General features: G+C 35.5%; 1 protein-coding gene and 1 pseudogene across 3 annotated transcripts in view; both read left to right on the plus strand.

Annotated features, from left to right (window-relative positions):
• The window catches only part of Ddx4 (DEAD-box helicase 4), a 91,514-nt gene that overhangs the window by 14,657 nt on the left and 54,926 nt on the right, over nucleotides 1-21,931 (plus strand). For all 3 annotated transcript variants that reach the window (XM_010626888.1, XM_010626890.1, XM_010626889.2), the window contains exon 4: nucleotides 10,874-10,939. In XM_010626888.1, coding sequence (XP_010625190.1) covers nucleotides 10,874-10,939 — 66 coding nt within the window. The remainder of the gene's footprint in view (nucleotides 1-10,873; nucleotides 10,940-21,931) is intronic.
• LOC104864103 lies at nucleotides 7,271-8,183 on the plus strand (annotated as a pseudogene).

Consider the following 21,931-nt stretch of genomic DNA (forward strand, 5'->3'; position numbering starts at 1 on the left):
AAATTAGAGAGAAGCAGAAAATAAAATTTTATGAAATCTTAACCTCTAGATTGTACCACCATTGACAGATTTTTTTTTTTAGATCTCTGTATCTTCCCACATACATAATTGTATTACACTGGTCTATTGGTAGATTTAATAGGCCTATCAAGTGCTTTATGCAATAAATTAAAAACTCTCCACATTGGGGTATGTAATTGTAAAATTTTCAAAACATACAAGTGAAATAATATTTAAAAAATTTTAGAAATGTTTAGAAAAGTAGCCATATACAAAGGATCAGGAATCAACATCATATCTGTTCATAGCATTACTAGTATTTCATATACAATCAGTACAAAATTCAGGATTAAAATTTTTCCTGACTTAAATTTTTTGGGTCAACATCAGATTCATTAATTTGAGTTATTAGTAAGTTGATTATCATAAATAGAGATTAAAAGACTAAGAGATGAAAAAGCATATGAAACACTCAAAACAATTATACCAAATCAGGTACACTTTCAGATACATTGTCTGTGATGGATTATAATAACTGTTTTTCCCCTTTTTTCCTGTAGTCTTTTATTTTGCACTTTATTTATATGTTGAGTTTCTCATGTTAAAGAAACCATGCAATATTTAAGTTTATGTGTCTGATTTACTTAATGGACTGAGGTACATCTATTTTTCTACAAATTACTTTAGTTTATCCTTCCTTATGTCATTATTCAGAAAGACTATGCCTTCTTTATTCATTTATCTGTTGGATATATAGGCTGTTTCCAAGATTGAGCTATTATGAATTTTTCTACTATAAACATGAGTTTGCATGTTATCACTGTGATATGATGTCTTTTAACTATTTCTAGATGATACCTAGAAGGGGAATAGTTATGTCAAAGGGATTTTCTATTTTTAGTTTTTTGAGGAATCTCTGTATTCATTTCTGTAATGGTTGTATCAGTTTACACTCCCACCAACAATGAAGAAGCATTCCTTTTTCCAAACAGTGTCTCTAGTATTTGTTATTGGTTATTTCTTGATAATAGCCATTCCTTCTGAAGTAAGGTGGAATCTCAGTGTTGTTTTAATTTGCATGTCTCAAATGGCCAGTGATATTGAACATTTTTTCATGTATTTCTTGGCTGTTTATATTTCATCATCTGAGAAGTGTCTATTCATTTCAGATGCCCAATTTTGATTGAGTTTTTAGGAATATATTTTATTTTTGTTTTTGTTTGATCCTGGGGATCAAACTCAGGACCTTGAGCTTGCAAGGCAGGTGCGGTGCTGCTAAGCTAAATCCCCGGCTTGATTGGGTTTTTAAATTTAGTGGATCTAATTTTTTTGAGTTGTTTGTATATTTTAGATATTAGCCCTTTGTCTGGAGGAGCTTCCCCAAATTTTTAATTGTTGGCATATGGATCACCAGTTTTCCAGCACTGTTTGTTAAAGAGACTGTATTTTCTCCAGTGAAAGTATTTGGCCCCTTTGTCAAAGATTAGGTAGTTGAGTGTGCCTGTAGTCATTTTTGCATCTTCTATTCTGTTTGATTGATCAACAAGTCTGTTTTTGTTCCAGTACTATACTGTTTTTATCACTGTAGCTTTGTAGTATAACTTGAAGTCTGGGATTGTGATGCACCCTGCCTTGTCCTTGTTACCCAGAATTGCTTTTGCTATTTTAGGTTTCTTCTGGTTTCATATGAATTTTAGGATTGCTTTCTGTAGTTCTGTGAAGAGTTCTATTAGTATTTTGATTGAGATTGCGTTAAACCTGTATAACAATTTTGGAATTATAGCCATTTTAACTATATTGTTTTCTACCTTTTCAGGAACAGGAGATATCTTTCTATTTTCTGATATCTTCTTTGATCTCCTTTTTCAGAGTACAATAGTCTTTCACTTCCTTGGTTAAATTGACTCCTAAGTATTTAATTTAACTTAATGTCATTGTGAAAGATATGGTTGCTGTAATTTATCTCTCAGTGAGTTTATTACTAGTATACAGGAAAGCTATTGATTTTTGAGTGTTGACTTTGTATCCTGCTGCACTACTGAATTTGGTTATTCTAGGAGTCATTTGGTGGAATTTTTGGGTTATTCTACAATATCTAATGGATCATGTCATCTGCAAATAATAATAATAATTCTTTTCCTATCTGTATCTCTTTTATTTTTTTTCCTCAGGTCTAATTATTCTGGCAGTGTTTCAAGAACTATATTGAATAGGTGTGATAGTAGAGAGCCTTGTCTTATTCCTGATTTTTAGAGAGAAAGCTTTCAGTTTTTCATCTTTTAATATGTTAGGCATTGGTTTGTCATAAATGGCTTTTATCAGATGTAGATAAGGTACTTCTAAACCTGTCTTCCTCAGGGATTTTAGCATGAATAGATGCTGGGTTTTATCAAGTGCTTTTTCTGCATTTATTGAGATGATTATGTCATTTTTGTCCTTCCTCTTATGTGGTATACATTATATTTATTGATTTCCATATGTTGAACCATTCCTGCATCTCTGGAATGAAGCCTACTTGATATGATATATGGTCTTTTAAATACTTTGCTGCAGTCTACTTGCCAGTATTTCACTGAGGATTTTTGCATCTATGTTCATTAGGAGATTGGCCTATAGTTCTCCCCCCCTCTTTTTTTGTACTGGGGTTTGAACTTGGGCCTTGCGCTTGTGAGGAAGGTAGAGGAACCATTGAGCTAAATCCTTGGCCCTATAGTTCTATTTTTTGCCTGACTCCTTTTCTGGTTTTAGAATCAGGGTAATGCTTTGGGAGTACTGCTTCCTTTTTAATTTCATTAAAGAGATTGAGGAGTATTGGTGTTAGATCTTCCCTAAAGTTCTTGAAGAATATGGTAGTGAATCTGTTAGGCCTGAGCTTTTCTTAGTTGGTAATTTTTAAATTACTTCATTCACTGATACTGGATTATTCAGGAATTTATATCTTCTTGTTCAAACTTTGATAGTTCATATATGGACGTGTGTGTGTGTGTGTGTGTGAACCTGTTCATTTCTGTTGAATTTTCTGCTTTATTTGAGTATATGTTCTCAAAGTAGTTACCAATGATCTTCTGGATTTTGGCAGAATATGTAGTGGTTTCACCTAATTGCATGGATTTAGGTCTTTTCTTCCTTTATTTTGGTAAAATTGGCTAAGAGTTTGAGTATTTTATTTTTTCAAAGAACAAACTCTTTGATTCACTGATGCTTTATATTGTTTTTAGTCTCAATTTCATCAGTTTCTGCTCTGAAATTTGTAATTTGCTTCTTTGTACTAGTTCTGTATTTGGCTTATTCTTGTTTTTCTAGAATCTTGAAGTGCATCAGTAGGTTATTTATTTGAACTCACTCTGTTTTTGTGATGTGGGGGTTTCACAGCTATTTATAGCTTTCCTCTTAGGATTTCTTTCATAGGTTTGGGTATGTTGTATTGGCATTATCATTTGATTGTAGGAGATGTCTGATTTCTTAATTTCTTCTGAGACCCATTGATTATTCAAGAGGTATTTAATTTCCATGGGTCTGCATAATATCTGTGGTTTCTTTTGCCATTCTAGTTTCATTACACTATGGTCTGATAGTATGCATGGTTTAATTTTGATACTTTTCCATTTACTTAAGCATGCTTTATGGGCTATTATTTGGTCTGTTTTGTAGAAGGACCTATGTGCTTCTGAGAAGAATGTGTATTCTGTTGTTGTTGGATGAAACAATATTTAATTAATATAAGATTGGCATATAGTTTTCTTTTTCAATATTGTCTTTGTTTGCTTCGGTTTGGTTTCAGGCTTTTCATCTTTTCTAATAAGCTCTGGAAAATGGAAATTACTTGTTTTGTTTCTTATAAGTCCAAAAGAATTTGTTCACAAAACTGTCTTAAGCCAAAGCAGGACATTCTTTTATTTTTAAAACTTTTTTATTAAGTGAAGCATAATGTACTTATTGATTAAATATATTTAATGAAGATATAGATCATAAATCTACAACTCACTGAATTTTCACAAGTTAAACAAATACCCTTATAATCCTTTGTCTTCCAGGCACTCCCCTCTGCCTAGGGATTGGTACTATTCTCATTTCTAATAGCATAGATAAGTTTTCCTTATAAACAGCAGTCACATATAATGGAATAAAAGCTATGTTCTCTTGTGTCAGGCTTCTATGTTGTTAGAGATAGTTGTAGATTTTTCATGGATGCGTAGAATTCTCCTTTGTGACTATATCACAAATAAAAATGGTCATTTGGGTAGTTTTCAGAATTTGCCTGTTAAGAAGTTTTCTGTTATGAATCTTCTCTAGTACCTGTCTTTCTTTTGGTGGATGCAAGCATCGTCTCAATGTGGTTGGCATGTCAATAGGAATTTGTTAGAAATACAGTCTCCATTCACCAGTTGATGGGTAATTGGGCTGTTTCTGAGTTTTAGCTATTACAAATTGTGCTGCTACAAATATAGGTGCACATATATCATTGTGGTTTGATTCTTTTAGTTCTTGGAAACAGCACAGTTGCCCACCAGCTGGTGACTGGATAAAGATGATGATGATGATGATGATGTGTGTGTTTATAAAATGGAGTACTATTCATTCATAAAGAACAAGAAAATAGAGACATAACTAAATGGATGCACATTTTGAGGCCATGTTCTTAAGTGAAATAAATAGGAGTCACATGTGTAAATACTGAATAGTTTCTCTGGTGTGAGAAACTGAAAGTGTAAATATGGATCAAAATGTAAGAATAGATAATGTGAAATGGGAAGATAAGGCCCAATGGGGAAGGGGAAATGGGAAGGATAGGGGAAGGGAAAGAAATAAATCTGAGAAAAGGAATTATGGACTGAAACCCGTACAAACTGTGAGCCAAAATAAACTCTTCCTCCTTTAAGTTTAGGGGTTGGGTTGCTGAGATAAATGAATATACAGAAACTTCAATTAGTAAAGGATATTTTAGTTTACTTATTGGTTCTAAAACAACTTTGACTTGTTATTTCTTATATTTACATTACTGTCGTGTATTTTGAGTACCACTGCACTGAAGTCTGCTTTACACATGAGTGAACACTTTATTACCATTTCGTTTCAGTTGGTTAACCACCTATCCTAAAAGAGTGCTGTTCTTTCTGTTGTGAAGGAAATACTTTTAGCTGTGCTGTTTGGGATGATTAGCCACCAGCTATATTTTCCTGTTGAGCAGTTGAAAAATGTGACTAGTGCAACTGAAGAACTAAAATTTTAATTCTGTTTAATTTTAATTAACTTTGAATTTAAATATCTGCATGTAGCTAGTGACTACTGTATTACAGTACATAGCTTTAAAATTTGAACCAGCTGTGACATTGCTATTTTTGTTTTATATATCTATGGAGAGCTTGGCAAACATTAGAAAAAGTACTTGGAGAATTGTTAATTATTCTGAGCCCTGGCATTGGTAGTGTCATCTCTCCCTTCCTCTCTTTGGTAAACTCTAGACTACTCCTTAGTGATGCTAAGAGTAGCGATACTCCCACTTAGTGATACCCCCTTAAATGTTGGAGGAGTTAGATTTTAAATAAATAGACCCACTTAACTTGGCTTTGGGCTTTTCATCATCTGAGAACATTTTAAATTAATGTAGTTATCACTGTAATATCATGACTTTAACTCTTTTGGGAAGATACCTAGAAAGGTCAAATGTTTTTATTTTTCTGAGGAATCTCCATACTGATTTTCTTAGTGGTCATACTAGTTTATATTTGCACCAACAATGTAGAAGCTGCCCCCTCCCCTGCCAGCCTTGCCAGGATTTATTATTATTTGATTTCTTGATGATGGCCGTTTTTTTCTGGGGTAAGATGGAATCTCAGTGTTGTTTTATTTTGTGTTTCTTGAGTGGCCGGTGATATTGAACATTACTTCATGTATTTTTTTGGCCATTTGTACTCCTTCTGTAAACTGTCTATTCATTTCAGTTGCCCAATTTTTTTGATTGGGTCTTTTAGTTTGGAGGGATCTAAGTTTTTGGAGTTCTTTATTCTAGATATTAATCCTCTGTCCATGTTTATAGTAGCACAATTCATAGTAACTAAATTTTAGAAGCAGCTCATCTGACCATGAATAGATGAATGGATAAAGAAAATGTGGTATTATGTTTACACACAGTGGAATACTTCTGTGCCAGAAAGAAAGATCAACTTGTGTCAAATGTAAGACAATGGATGTACTTGGTGATCATAACATTTAGTGATATAAATCAGGCACACAAGTGTAAATATCACATCGTTTCTTTTATATGAAAAGCACAAATTATAAATAAAAAGCCAGCTGAAAGATAATTGGAATTAAGGAGATAAATCTCAAAAAGGAAAAGGAGGGGTCAAGAGATGGAGAGAGGAGAGACGGGAGAACAAGGGGATGAAGAGAAGAATTAAGATGTATTATATGGACTGGCTGCACAAGGAATATAAACATGTGCTGCAAACATGTACTAATAAAACTTTAAAAAGAAATTAACACAGTAACTACAACTCCTTAAAAATGTCACTCATGTAACTGAACTGACTGCATTAATACCACTGTTTGCAAACACATTATTAATATATAGCTTATTTGCTCATATTCTGTTGTATCTAACTCCTGTCCTACTTGATTCTGTCTTTTCTCTCACTCTTTGTTTTTGAGATTAGTTCTCACTGTATGGCCCAGACCAGTCTCAAAGTATAGGCTTGCCAGACATGATTGTGCACCCCTGTAATCCATGCACTCTGGAGGCTTAGGCAGGATGGTTGCAAGTTTGAACAACAGCAACAACAAAGACGGAAGGCCCTGGATTCAATCTACATAACTACCAAAAAAAAAAAAAATCCTGGGCTCAAATGATCCTGCCTGAAACTTCTCAAGTAGCTAGGACCTTAGGTATATGCTACCATGCCTGACTCTTTTTTTTTTTTTAAAGTTTTATTGCATGTGTAGTCTATTTATTTTTTTACAAAAATAAAGTGTGTGTTCAGCAATCTGAATTCAATATTGTTTTGATGTTGCTGATATTTATAGGTCACTCATAGTTATGGTTATACTCTGGTATATGAATAGATCACATATTTTCATTCTATTTGAAAAATTAGGGCCAGGAATTTAGCTCAGTGGTCCCGCCGCTAGCCTTTGCAAGTGCAAGGTCATGAGTTCAATCCCCTGTACCAAAAAAGAAAAAAAAAAAGAAAAGAAAAGAAAAGAAAAAAATATTAGGCAAAAGTGAACCTTGAGTTATAGGTGTGAGCCACACAGGGGCTGTGGGAATAAAATGATAGGGAAGAAGAATGTTCTGTCATCTCTGGCACTTTATGCGGAAGATTCAGAGCCTGAATCTGATGGCTAGGGTGGAGTTGAAGCTGTAGGCAGTGTGGCTGAAGAGAAAAGTGATATATCTGATGCCTGTGGAGAGGATGACTTTTCTTGTCTAGGGGGTGATGAAGATGGTTATGAGGAAGTGGAAGATAACAGCAAACAGTTGGAAGATGACGATTCAGAGACTGAAAAACCTGATACTGATGACCCAAAGTATAATGCAGAAGTAGAGGAGAGAGATACCCAGGAGTTAGTGGCCTCTTTTCTGAAAGCATTCGTAACATGTCTCCTGATGAAATCAAGATCCCACCAGAACCTCCTGGCAGGTGTTCAGATCACTTACAGGAAAAGATCCAGAATCTTTGTGAAAGAAAGGTAAAGGAAGGTGTGAAAATGAGCTGTATCATCCAGAGGAAGAAGGTATTTTGGAACCTCAGCATGTATGAGAAGCTGATCCAATTCTGTGCCATTGATGAGCTAGGCACCAACTACCCAAAGGATATGTTTGACCCCCATGGATGGTCTGAGGACTCCTACTGTGAAGTATTAGCCAAGGCCCAGAAGATTGAAATGGACAAATTGGAAAAGGCCAAAAAGGAACAAACCAACATTGTTTGTGATGGACACCAAGAAAGCCACCACAACCAATGCCTCTGCTACCACTGCTGCTATTGCCAACACAGCTGTCGCAGGTGCCTAAAAGAGAAAGAGCAAGTAGGACTCTGCCATCCCAGTGACAATGATAGCGCAGCCCACCATTCTCACCACTATGGCCACTCTGCCAGCTGTCGTCTGTCACAAGTGCCAGTGGTTCTAAGACCACCACCATCTCTGCTGTGAGCACCATCATAAAGAAGGCCAAGCAGTGATGGTGGGCTGCTCCAGGAGCTGGTGGGACTGTGCAGCCCAGTGACTGCTGCTCACTCGGAGGCACCACTTTGGTACATTTCAGGACTCAGACCTGCTCCCCAGGTGCCACCTAAGAAGAGCTTCTGTGTGGCATTCCAGCCAAAAGGACATTGTAGAAGAGGTGCAGGATGCAGTGGACAATCTGTCCACATACAAGTTGGGGTCGCGCCCATTAAAAGTGCTGTGTTCTTACATCCTGACCAAAAAAAAGGAAAAATCATCTTATTACATACATTTGAGTTATTTTCTATTTTGCTGTTGTGAAATGCCATGAAAATTCTTTCTTTTCCCAGTTTTATGTATCCACAGGGGATTGGTTCTAGAATTCTCTATCCCCATACTAAAATTTGAGGGTGTTAAAGTTGAGTAGTATAGTACTTACATATAAGCTATAACATTCTCCTGTATATTTTAAATCATCTCAGGATTACTTATAATATGTAATTTAAGTGATGTAAATATTCTACTGTGTTGCTTAGGGACTGACAAGAAAAAGGTCTGTATACATGCAGTATAGATACAGTGTTTTTACACATACTTTTGATCTGTGGTTGAAGTGGAACCTATGGATTACTGAAGGCCATTGTGTATCTTTTTAAGTCATGAATGGTGTTGAACTATGTCTTATAATTTTATCTGTGAAGATAAATAATTTAAAAAAATCTGTTAATGTTCTAATTACCTTTAAGTATTTTAATATTAAAATTATTTTCCATACTAGGATAAACCAAACTTAGTCATGATGTTTTATTTTTTGAATTGAGATTGGTTTGCTAATATTTTGAAATTTGTATTTGTTAGTAACAGATTTCTAATTTTCTTCTTATCCAGGCTATATTATCCTGTAGAATGAATTGGTAGATAATTTTCTATTTCCTAGAAGATTTATATTACAACATGGTATAATTTGTTCTCTGAGAGTTTGTTAGAAATTATGTAAAACTGTCTCTAGACCTAGTATAGATACTTACTCTGTGAACCAGTTTCTGTAGAACAATTTTTAAAAACTTTTTTGAGTCAGTGTTGGTGAAATAATTTTTCTGGGAACTTTTTTCATTTCTTTCAGTGTTTTGAATTCAGTAGCATAAAGTTGTCTAGAGAAATTATTTAGTCATTTTTATCTTCTATCATTGAGATTAAAAAATTTCTTAGTTCTGTTTTTTTGTGCCTTTCTATCTGTTCTTTGCTACCTTCCATTCTACTGATTTGTCATTCTGGCAAATTTCATTGGTCTATGTTTGCCTTGCAAGTGCTAGGTCCTACAGTTCCCTCCTCAGTACTACGAAAAGAATTTTTTATTCATTGGTCTTTTTGGGGAATTAGTTATGGTTTTGTTGAATCATTCTATTAAACGTTCTTTTCCTATTTCATTAATTTTTGCTTATTTTCTTTTTTACTTTTGCATGATTTATGTTTTCTAGCATTCTTACTACTTAAGATGGCTTTTTAGCTCATTTAGTTCTTTTTTCTAGTGTAAAATATTAAATACTGATATGTAGAATTTATCATATAATTCTGAAATGTTATTTATTTTTATTTATCTATTTTGAGACAAAGTCTTTGTGGTTTAGCCTGGCTTTGAACTTACCATGTAGCCTAAACTGGCCGCTTTCTACTCACTGTGATCCTCCTGCTTCAACCTTCTAAATGCTGGGATTTATAAGCATCTGTGACCACACCTGGCTAATTATTATGTTTTAAATTTCCACTGAATTTTTTTCTTTGAGTTGTGGGTTATACAGAAGTATTTAAAAATATATTTCTAATTGTAAGAGGATTTCCAATTTAATAACTTCTAATTTTATTGCATTGATTAGAGGATTTTGTGTATATAATACTGAGTTGAAAAAAAACTGTTTTTTTGATGCTGGGGATCAAACTCGGGCCCTTGTGCTTGTGAGGCAGGCAGCCAAATCCCTGGCCCTCAGTTGAAATCTGTTGAATTTATATAGACAGTTTTTACAAATATTTTGTTGTTGAAAGTTAATTCTGTAATGTTGAATGCTATTTATTTTTGTGAAATCCAAGTGCATAGGACTCTGTGGGCGATCATATTTTATTTTATTTTGATCAGTTTTTCTCTGTTACAGACAGAATATCTATATGTGTATTTGTATAACTTTGTGGTTATATCTAGAGGGGAAACTCATATTAATTACTTTTAAAACATATATGCCTTTTAAATTAGTATCAAGATCAATCCAATTTATCATCTACAGTATGTGGTTTGAATATATTTCACTTCTGTCCTTTACTGTTCCTTAGTATCAACAAACGTAAAGCTGTTTTCCATTTAATCATGTGGTAAAAATTATCTCCTTTTGATATAATTCTTTAGGTATGAGTGAGATTTAGTCACCATTTGTTTTCTTTTGGAGGCTACCTATTCGTATTCATAGCCTTGTTTTCTACTATGCTGTTTGTCTTTCTTATTTCTTCTTTCTTTCTTTCTTTTTTGTATGGAGATTGAACTCAGTACCTTGTGCTTGTGCGGCAGGCAGTGGAACCACTGAGTTAAATCCCTGGCCCTTGTCTTTCTTATTTCTGTATAACCTCCCTTGCTGTATGTGGCATGTTGAAAAGAGTAAAAGTTTGCATACTACCTAGATACTATTTACTGTTTGACTTGTTAAAATGTTATTTATTTTAGATATGGATGATGGACCTTCTCAACGAGATCATTTCATGAGAAGTCACTTTGCCTTGGGAAATAGAGGTATGTATCTTAGTCTTTCCTTAATTTGAATTGTGGGATGATGGAGTAGAGGGTTTTGGTTAAAGCTAAATCTGTCTCCAAACCCCCATTTCTCATTGTCCCACAGAGGTGATAAAATATAAGCCCTTCACTGTGCTACATCCCCAGCCCTTTAAAAATTAATTGATTAACTACGTAATTCATTCATTGTGGTCCTGGGGATTTAATCCAGGTCCTTTGGACTAAGCTTCTTCTCCTGCCATTTTTTAAAAAGCTTTTGTGCTGAGAGAAGGTCTTACTAAAGTCACTAAGTTGGTTAGGCTGGGAGACACGGTCTCATTAAGTTGCGTGGTTGGGCTCAAATTTAATATCTTCTGCCTCAGCCTCCTAAAGTACTGGGATTAAGGTGAATACCACCATGCTCAGCTTTAAGGCTTTTATGACTCAATGTATGGTACATTTTGTTGGGATAATGAATTCATCATTTTTTCAAGTGTCAATGTCTTTCTGTATTTTACTTCTTTGAATACTATGGACATGGTTAAGTTGACTGGACAGACAGATTGGTTGCACAGATGCTTCACCTGATTGTTAATTTATGATTATTGATTTCTAACAGTTGACATAGGATTGTAAAAGTGTTAGAGATTAGGATGAGAAAGACCTCTTTTTGATTTTTATATTTCTCAAGAAAAGGCAGTATGGGAAACATTTTCTTTTTGCTCATTGATACTATGTTTATAAGATTATTTTCACAAGCTTGGGTTTTTAAATTTCACTCTTAAAACTACTAGATGCTTCAGTTATGCAATTGGTTAGCATGCAATGCGTATACAGAACTATCAGGATATGATTTGACAGATAATAACAGCAAAATACCTTCTTGAAATCCATTTTTTAGACTTAATTAAAATGCTGAAAATATTTTACATTGTTTTATTATAGTATAATAACATTATTAGAGCTTTAAGTTTATTTAAAAACTACATGACCATTTCTTTTAGGGAATGCCATTGCTAGGGCAACTTGGTAGTTTTAAATACACATAGTACCCTTAAATTTATTTTTTGGAAGAGTTTATTGATATGTCCACTTATTTTTATCATAGAAATGTAAAGGTTAGGGTGTGGTATTGCATTAGACATTTGGAAAACTATTTGGATATAATAAACTTGAATTTGAATATTTGGACATATTCTTGGTATTATTTTATATAATTTATTTTTCAAATATAAAAATATATTTTGTTTTTAAAGCCTGCATATTAAAATATATTGCTGGTTTGGACTATGTAATTGTGCTAAGAGATTAAAATATAGGTTTTGTGGCTACTTCTATCAATAGAAGTAATATCTTAATATACTTAGAAGAGTATTTAATATTTAGATATATTTATAAATTCTATGACTGTTCTGATATGTCAGCTTCATTGGAAAAAGAAATATGTAGCACATTAGTAAAGCACATTCTTCAGTGTGTCTAGGTAGGTCCTAGAGGCATGGCTATGGGTACTGTATATTATATATAGTCTCTTGTCCCTTCTTCTTTGGCATTGTTCCCTTGCTTTACTTTCCAGCCACCACGAACTAAATAGATTTGCTCCACTATGCCTTTCTGCTGTGACATTCTTGCCTTAAAGCCAAATGACCATATACCGAATTCCTGAGCCACATTAAACATTTTCTGCTTTATACTTTGGGTGTTTGGTATTGTATCCAGCAATAGGAAAGCTGATAAATAGAGAAAATTAGTTTCAAACAAGTGGGGTAATTGCTGTGACTATATGTGACCATGTGATTTAGAAGCCTTTGGAACTGGTTTATAGGAAGAGTTTGGAAATTTTTGGAGATGAAGCCCTAGAATCCTATAAACAGAGCTTAATGTATGATTCTAGTCAGAACTCAGAAGATGCTGACATAAATGCAATCAGTAAAGGACAGGTGCAGGAGATTTCACTTGGGAAAAAGGATTCCACTGGCAGTTGGTTTAGAGGGCGTATTATACTCTCACAGAAAATTTGTGTATACTTTGTCCATGTTCCAGGAATTTACAGAAGACTAAGATTAATGGTAGTGGGCTAATGAATCCGGCAGAGGAAAGTCTAAGACAGCTCAACATTCAGGCTGTGGCATGGGTACTGCTGGCTGCTATTAGCTCCTTTTATAATGAGAATCAGGAGCAAAAGGCATAGAAGAAAAAAATGTGAAAAACTTAAATTTGGCCCAGAAAGAACCATGTGTAAAGTTTGGGTTAAAGGAGGTATGTCTGTGGAAGAGATAAGTACCATTAAAAAAGAAATAAAGTATTTGTACAGTGACAAGAAGAATGATGCCTTGAGCATATGTCAGAAATTAGCAAGACTCCATCCATTTCAATCTCAGGGGTACAAAAGTATAAACTTTTCATGTGAGAAGAGAGTCCCTGGGGCCCCTGCTAGAGAAGAACTAGCTGCTTAGGGGATTGGTTCCTTAGAATTCAGTTCACTCTGCTCAGTCATTCAGGAACTTAGAAGCTGCTGCAGCCAAGGTCCAACAGGGTCTGGCTACTGTCCCTATCATCCACAGAATTTTGTGTCTTTTATGTGATACTGGTTTTACCAGCATGCAGAATACAAGAGTCTTTGGGTCAGGGAGGCTTCCACCAATATTTCAGAGGAAAAATTTGGAGGTTAGACAAGAAGGCCCTGGGAGGATGATATGTTGAACTGTGATAATGAAGCCAGTAGGTACAGTGGAGACTTGAGAAAGTTGGATATTGCCATCTTGGATATGGGGAATTTTTGTCAAGAAAAGCTGCAGACTGTGAGTAGATCCAGCCCAAGAGAGAGACCTGGTGGGTGACAGATAGCAAAGCCATGGGGGTGGGGCCACTCAAGCCCTCTAGAACTCAGATATCACTACCATGTGCCCTAGATACCAGATATGGAGCTATAGAACTTAATGTTTGCCCTATTGGATTTCAGTTTTGTTTTGGTATTATTCTTTTCCGTCTCCCTATTCCTCCCTTTTGGAATGATCATGTTTATTCTGTGCTATTGTAACTTGGGGTTATGTAACTTGTTTTTGATTTTTAAAGAAGTTCATAGCTAAGAGTTTGCATTGAGTGTTAGAGTGTTGGATGTTTGGAAAATGCTGGGACTGAGATTTTGGGAAAAAATTTCCAGTTGTATGAATGAGTTGTATTATGTTAGGCCAAATTATGAACTTAACTAACTTATTTGGAGATTAAATATAGTTTAAGGACGTGTTTTCATGTGAGGTTGAGAAAACATGGATTATTACCACTAACCCTTTTATGTTAACTTCACCACATTGAAAAGTGCCTTGCAAATTAGTAAGCATGTGTTAATGGCTTATAATTTGATGTCCATTCTGAAGGCCTCAGTGGGCTCATAAGTGGGGCTTTTAGGATTGACTAGATTGTGAGTGTGATACTGGATTAGTTCACTTTTTTTTTTTTGAGACAGGGTCTTTAAAAAATTTTTTTTTCTTTTTATTGAGTTTATTGGTACATTTTAGGTATACAGTACAGTTACATTCATAATTGGGATCTTGTACCTTTACATGACAGGTCAAGAAATAGGGTCTTGCTGTGTATTTCAGGATGTCCTTTAACTCACTGTGTAGTGATGAATCTCAGGCTGGCCTTGAATTTACAAGCTTTCTGCCTCAGCCTCCCAGGTGTTGGCATTATAGGCATGCACTACCACACCTGGCTAGTTCACTAATTGGTTTAGCATAAATCTGGGTTTGGATTTCCTAAAGAGGGACGACGCCCCCTGGTTGTGATGGCACTAACCAATAGCCTTGTAACCTGGGTGGAATAAAAAGGGAAAGAAGGAGTGAGTATCACTGCTTCCTCCCTGCTGTGCCACGGCATGCCATGGACTACTGCTCCTCTGCTGTGCTCTTCTGTCATACTGCCTTGCCTCAGATCCAGCTGACTGTGGACTGAAACCTCTACAAACGGGACTGAAATAAACTTTTCCTCCTCTCACTTGTGGGTGTAGAGTATTTTATCCCAGCAATGAGAAAGTAACTAAAACAACATGCTCCAGGGTATGTCTGGGTGATTCTCCTTTGCCCTAACTTTGTAGGCTTCCTTCCTGATAAAACTGCAGACTTTTCAAATCTGCTTTTTGCTCTTGATTTTTACTATAGATCTGGCTAAAAGCAGCATAGCAGGGTCCATCTTACAAACTGAATGTCAGGCTACTTTGAAACTTTTCCACTAGGTTAATTAGTCCATGCCCTTAATCTCAGTCTCCTGCAAAGTCTCAGGGCGTGGGCAGTATGTAGATACATTTTCTACTAGGGTATAACACATATGCACTGTAGTTCAACTCCTAGTAGAGTCCTGTTTCCAGCTTTACTGTCTGTATACCTGGTCTTCTCAGCTGTGAATAGAATAACTCATCACACTTGGTGTACGGCATTATAGGGCTTTTATAGCCAGTGTTTCTGAATCAGATATCCTGAACACCAGTTGCAAAGACTTCTAAGTCATATGATCAAGTACAGTCAACAGCAAGGAACTCACTTCTCTGGTACCATTATCTCTTTTTATTACTTTCCCATGTAGCTCAGATGTATTACCTGACACTTGGAATTAAAGGAGGAGGGGTTATTTTAACTCATGGTTCCAGTCGATGGTCACTTGATTCCAAGGCAAAATCACCATGGTAACAGAGTATGAGGGAGAAAACTGTTCAATGCATGGTGCCAGGAAGCAAAGAGTGAAGGGAGGAGGTTGGGAGGTGGATACACTCTTACAGATCTCAGGAACCTGCCTCTTTTGACTAGGCCCCACCTCCTAACAGCGTATTCAGCTGTGAACTCATTAGTAGATTAGCACCTCGTAATTTGATCACCTTCTAAAAGCATGAGACTTTTGGGGGACATTTTAGATCTAAATGCTAGTATCATTTCTGCCTTTGAGCCAGCAAACTATGTATTGAATTCCTCAAAACTGTGGGTGTTGGGTGTTGTGTCTAGCAGTGGGAAAGCTATTTTATTTATTTATTTTTTTTTAGGGGGGAAGTTATTTATTTATTTATTTTTGGTTTTTTTGAGACAGGGTCTCACTATGTAGTTGACACTGACCTGGAACTCACTATGTAGCCCATGCTGGTCTTGAACTCACAGTGATCCTCATGCCTCAGCTTCTCAAGTGCTGGGATTACAGTTGTGCATCACCATGCCTAGCTTGAGAAAGCTATTTTATTGTTATTTTTATTTATTTATTCATTTATTTGTTGAGTTTCTTGGTACATTTCTAGGTATACAGTACAGTTTCATTCATTATTGGGATCTTGTACCTTTACATGACAGGTCTTGGTTCTCATTTTTTCCCTTTGTCCTTGCCCTCCCTTCACCCCCTTCTCCCCTCCCAATTTACAAACACTTTATTTCCATTTTTTCATTTTCTCCTATTTTTTTCTTTTCCCTTAATTGCTTTCCCCTACCCTTCCCACTTTCCCTATACCTTTAGTCCTTTTCTTCCTATTTCACATTGTTAATTATCTCATTAGGATCTTGTGTACTATTATAGTTTTTCACTAGAGAAACTATTCGGTATTTACACATGTGTGACTTACTTATTTCACTTAGGAGTATATCCTCAAAATGTATCCATTTTCCTATGAATGACTCTAATTTCTCATTCTTTATGGCTGAGTAGTATTCCATTTTATAGAAAAACCACATCTTTATCCAGTTTCCAACTGATGGGCAAATGGGCTGTTTCCAAGTTTTAGCTATTACAGACTGTGCTGCTATAAACATAGGTGCTCATATGTCACTGTGATGTGATTCTTTTAATTCTTTTGGAAAGATACCCAGAAGAGCTATGGCTGGGTCAAATGGAACCTCTAGTCCCAGCTCTTTGAGGTATCTCCATATTGATTTCCATAGTGGTTGCACCAGTCTTCACTCCCACCAGCAATGGAGAAGGGTTCCTTTCTCCCCACAACCCTGCCAACATTTGTTATTGTGTGATTTCTTGGTAGCAGCCATTCTTTGTGGGGTGAGGTGGAATCTCAGTGTTATTTTCATCTGCATCTCTCGAATGACCAGTGATGTGGAACATTTTTTCATATATTAACTTGCTGCTTTTACATCTTTGAGAAATGTCTCTTCATTTCAGATGCCCATTTTTGAATTGAGTCTTTATATTTGGGGGGGCTGATTGTTTTGAGTTCTTTATATAGTCTAGATAATAGTCCTTTGGGGAGCAGCTGGTAAAAATTTTTTCCCACATTGTAGGTTGTCTCTCAGTTCTGTTGATGGTTTCTTTTGTAGTGCAGAAGCTTTTTAATAAGATGAGATCCCAGTTGTTGATTCTTTGTGCTAGTTCCCGTGCTACTGAGGATTTGTTCATAAAGTCTTTTCCTATGCCATTGTCTTCCAGAGTTCTGCCTAACTTATGTTCCAGCAAGTTTAGTGTTTCTGTTTTAATATTTAGATCTTTAATCCACTTGGATTTTAATTTAGTGCATGGTGAGAGATAAGGGTCTAGGTTTAACCTTTGGCAGGTTGAGATCCAGTTTTTCCAACACCATTTATTAAAGGGGCTATCTTTCCTCCAGTGGGGACTGTCAGCTCCTTTGTCAAAGATGAGGTAGCTGAGTACATCTGCATTTGTTTTTGTGTCTTCCTGTCTGTTCCACTGATCCTGAGGTCTGTTTCTTTGCCAGTACCATGCTGTTTTTTTTTTATCACAGTGGCTTTGTAGTATAGTTTCAAACTGGGAATTGTTATACCCCCTGCCATGTCTCTGTTGCCTAGGATGGCTTTTGCTATTCTAGGTCTCTTCTGGTTCCAAATGAATTTTTGGATTCTTTTTTCTAGTTTTGTGAAATATAGTGTTGGAATTTCTATTGGCATTGCATTGACTCTGTATAGAAGTTTTGGTAGTATGGCCATTTTCACTATGTTGATTCTTCCTACCCAGGAGCAGGGGATACATTTCCATTTTCTTATATCCTCTTCGATCTCTTTTTTCAGAGTGCTGTAGTTTTCAGTGTAGAGTTCTTTTACTTTTTTTGTTAGGTTGATTCCTAGCTACTTCATTTTTTTGGATGCTATTGTGAAAGGAATTGTTTCACAAATTTCTCTCTCAGTGAGTCTGTTATTTTTGTACAAAAAGGCTATTGATTTTTGGGTGTTGACCTTGTATTGTGCTACTTTGCTAAAAGTGTCAATTAAGTCTAGAAGTCTTTTAGTAGAGTTCTTTGGGTCTTCAGTGTAGAGTATCGTATCTTCAGCAAATAATGACAGTTTAAACTTCTTCCTTTCCTATTTTTATTGCTTTAATTTCTTTCTCTTGTCTAATTGCTATGGCTAGTGTTTCCAGAACTATATCGAAGTGGAGTGGTGATAGTGGGCATCCTTGTCTTGTTCCTGATTTTAACGTGAAGGTTTTCAGTTTTTGACCATTTAATATGTTGGCTGTTGGTTTTTCATAGATAGTCTTTATTAAGTTGAGATATAGACCATCTATTCCAATTTTTTGCAGGGTTTTTATCATGAATGGGTGTTGAATTTTGTCAAATGCTTTTTCTACATCTATTGAGAGGATCATGTGGTTTTTGTCCTTGACTTTGTTAATATAGTGTATTACATTTATTGACTTACGTATGTTGAACCATCCTTGCATCCCTGGAATAAATCCGCCTTGGTCAGGATGGATGATCTTCTTAATAATCCTCTGTATTCTGTTTGCTAGTATCTTATTAAGGATTTTTGCATCTATATTCATTAAGGAGATTGGCCTGTAGTTCTTTTTTTAGTTACGTCTTTCCCTGGTTTGGGAATCTAAGTGATACTTGCTTCCAGGAATGAATTTGGAAGTATAGCTTCCCTTTCAATTTTATTGAAAAATTTGAAGAGTAATGACAATAGTTCTTCTCTAAATGTCTTGTAAAATTTAGCAGTGAATCCATCAGGGCCTGGGCTTTTCTTTGTTGGTAAGTTTTTAATTACATTTTCAATTTCACTGATTGTAACTGGGGTGTTTAAAATTTTTTTATCTTCTTCGTTCAACTTTGGTAATTCATAAGTATCTAGAAATCTGTCCATTTCTTCTGTGTTTTCCATTTTATTAGAGTACAGGTTCTCAAAGTAGGTGTTCATGATCCTCTGGATTTGTTTTGGATCTGTTGTGACTTCACCTTTTTCATTCCTGATTGCATGGATCTGAGCCTTTTCTTTCCTTTTTTTGATAAGGTTTGCTAAGGGTTTATCAAATTTTATTTATTGTTTCAAAAAACCAACTCTTTGATTCATTTATTTTTTGTATCATTTTCTTAGTTTCCATTGCATTGATTTCTGCTCTAATCTTTATAATTTCCTCTTGTTTGAGCTTTGAGTTTTTCTTGCTCTTGTTTTTCTAGGAGTCTTAAGATTCATCGTTAGGTTGTTTATTTGAGCCTGCTCTGTTTTCCTAGTGTGGGCATTCAGTGCTATGAATTTTCCCCATAGAACTGCTTTCATTGTGTCCCATAGATTCCTGTATGTTGTATTAGCAATTTTGTTTATTTGTAAAAACTGTCTGATTTTTTTCATTAATTTCCTCTGTGATCCATTGATTGTTCAGGAGAGTATTGTTCAATTTCCATGTGTTTGTGACTTTCCTGCGGTTTCTTATGCTATTGATATCCAGCTTTATTGCACTGTGATCTGATAATATACAGGGAATAACTTCGATTCTTTTGCATTTATTCAGACCTGTTCTGTGAGCTAGTATGTGATCTATCTTGAAGAATGACCCATGTGCAGCTGAAAAGAATGTGTATTCTAATTTTGTGGGGTGGAACACTCTATAGATGTCTAATAAGTCCATGTGTTCAAAAGCTTGGTTCAGTTCTAGTATTTCATTGTTGATTTTTTGCCTAGATGATCTGTCTATTTGTGATAGGGGGTATTTAGATCCCCCACTACAATTGTATTGGTGCTTATTTGGTTTTTTATGATACTTAATATTTGTTTTATATAGTTGGGAGCATTTATATTTGGTGCATATATGTTTATGATTGTCATCTCTTCCTCTTGAATTGTTCCCTTTACAAGGATGTAGTGGCCTTCTTTGTCTCTCTTAATCAGTTTTGGGTTGAAATTTACTTTGCAGATGAGATTGCTACCCCTGCTTGTTTCTGGGCTCCTGTCGTGTGGAAAATTGTTTCCCACCCTTTCACTTTCAGTCTGTGCTCTTCTTTTTGCACTAGGTGTGTTTCTTGAATACAACATATTGTTGGATTTTGCTTCTTAATCCATTCTGACAGTCTATTTCTCTTGATTGGTGAATTGAGGCCATTGACATTGATGGTTTTAACTGATATGTACTGACTTCTTATTGTCATGTTATTGTCCTTTTGTTGACTCTTTTTAATTTTTGCCCTCTCCTTTTAGTTTCTTGCCTTGCCTATTTGATTTGCTCTGTTGGGCCTCATGGTGTTGCCTTCATCGTCTTTTTCTAGGATATTGTTTAGAATTCCGTGTAATGCTGGTTTGGTATTCATGAAGTTTCTCAGCTGTTCTTTGTCATGGAAGTATCTTATTTCCCCATCCATTTTGAAAGAGAGTTTTGCAGGATATATCAGTCTACGCTGGAGGTTGCTTTCTTTTAGGACTTGAAATATCACACTCCAGGCTCTCCTTGACCTGAGAGTTTGTTGAAAAGTCTGCTGTGATTCTGATGGGCTTTCCTTTGCATGTGATTTTTTTCTGTTACTGCTTGTAGTATTGATTATTATATGTCTAGGTGTAGATTTTTTTGATGTTGTCTAGTTGGAGTCCTATATGCCTCAATTATTTGTATGTCAAATTCTTTTGCTCTTGTTTGGGAAGTTTTCTGTCATTAATTCTGTGAACAGCTTTTTTAAGTCATTTGTATTTTCTCCTGCTACTTTATGGATTCCTATCAGTCTTGTTATTCTTCTTTGCATCATCTAGGAGTTGTTGGATCAATTTCTCATGATCCCTTACTGATTTTAAGAGACCTCTCTTTTTATGGTCATTGACTGCAATCATTTCTTGTATATATATCTGAGATTCTATCTTTGCATTCTTTTTAATCCTGCTGCATACACTTTCAATGGAGTTTTTAACCACCTGGATATCTGTTTGAATCTGTTTTATGGATTCCATTTCTTTCCTATGTTGGGCATTCATTGTTTCCATTTCTTTCTTATGCTGGGCCTTCATGGCTTCTTCTATCATGGTCCTGAGCTCATCTATTTTTTTGTCAGTTTCTGTTCTAGAGTCTCGAATCATGGTTTTCATTTTGTTTACCATCTCTATGGTTAACTGGGAAATTATTTCTGATTTGAATTTTTCTAGTGCCTGATTGATCTGTTTTGTTATCTCCTGTGCTGTGGGTCCAGGGTGTCCTGCTGTTTCACTATCAGACTTTTCATTCTCCTTGCCCTACAGTTTGCCATTGGAGAACTGGAAGTCTGTCTTTGTGTCTTGCTTAAGTGTTTTTTCATTTTTATTTTTGCTGTTGGGTTGTCCTTGATTCAGTCTCTGGCTTATTAAATCTTCCTGATATTGTTGTGTTTTAGCTTTTGAGTCTCTAATGACTCATAGGCATTCTCATTTTCACAGTATCAGAGAAAACAACTCATCAAATCAATCCCTATCCTTTATCCCAATCAATACAATCAGCAACACAGTAGGATCAATCACTATTTGCAAATTGACCACTTGTGGTAGTCAGTAATCTATCACCTTTAAACCATGTGAATTAAATTAAAATCAAGATGCAGCCCAGAATATGTTTGCAGTGAACAAACTCCTCAACATAGCATATTTACCATTTAGGATGGGGGCCTAGACAGAGTTAGGATGAGAAGAGTAAATAAGTAAAAGAATTGGAGACGGTTTCAAATGAAACAAGAGGACACAGAATGACCATACAATCTTTAGGAAACTGTTAAACTCAAAAGGGAGAGACAGAGTGCAAGAATATATCCCCTTAGCAGCAATAGGGGCTCACTTTCCCTTGAAACTACTG

The sequence above is a fragment of the Fukomys damarensis genome, unplaced genomic scaffold (assembly GCF_012274545.1).
Source record: "Fukomys damarensis isolate Sample0158 unplaced genomic scaffold, DMR_v1.0_HiC HiC_scaffold_1, whole genome shotgun sequence".
In the NCBI taxonomy this organism is placed as follows: Eukaryota; Metazoa; Chordata; class Mammalia; order Rodentia; family Bathyergidae; genus Fukomys; species Fukomys damarensis.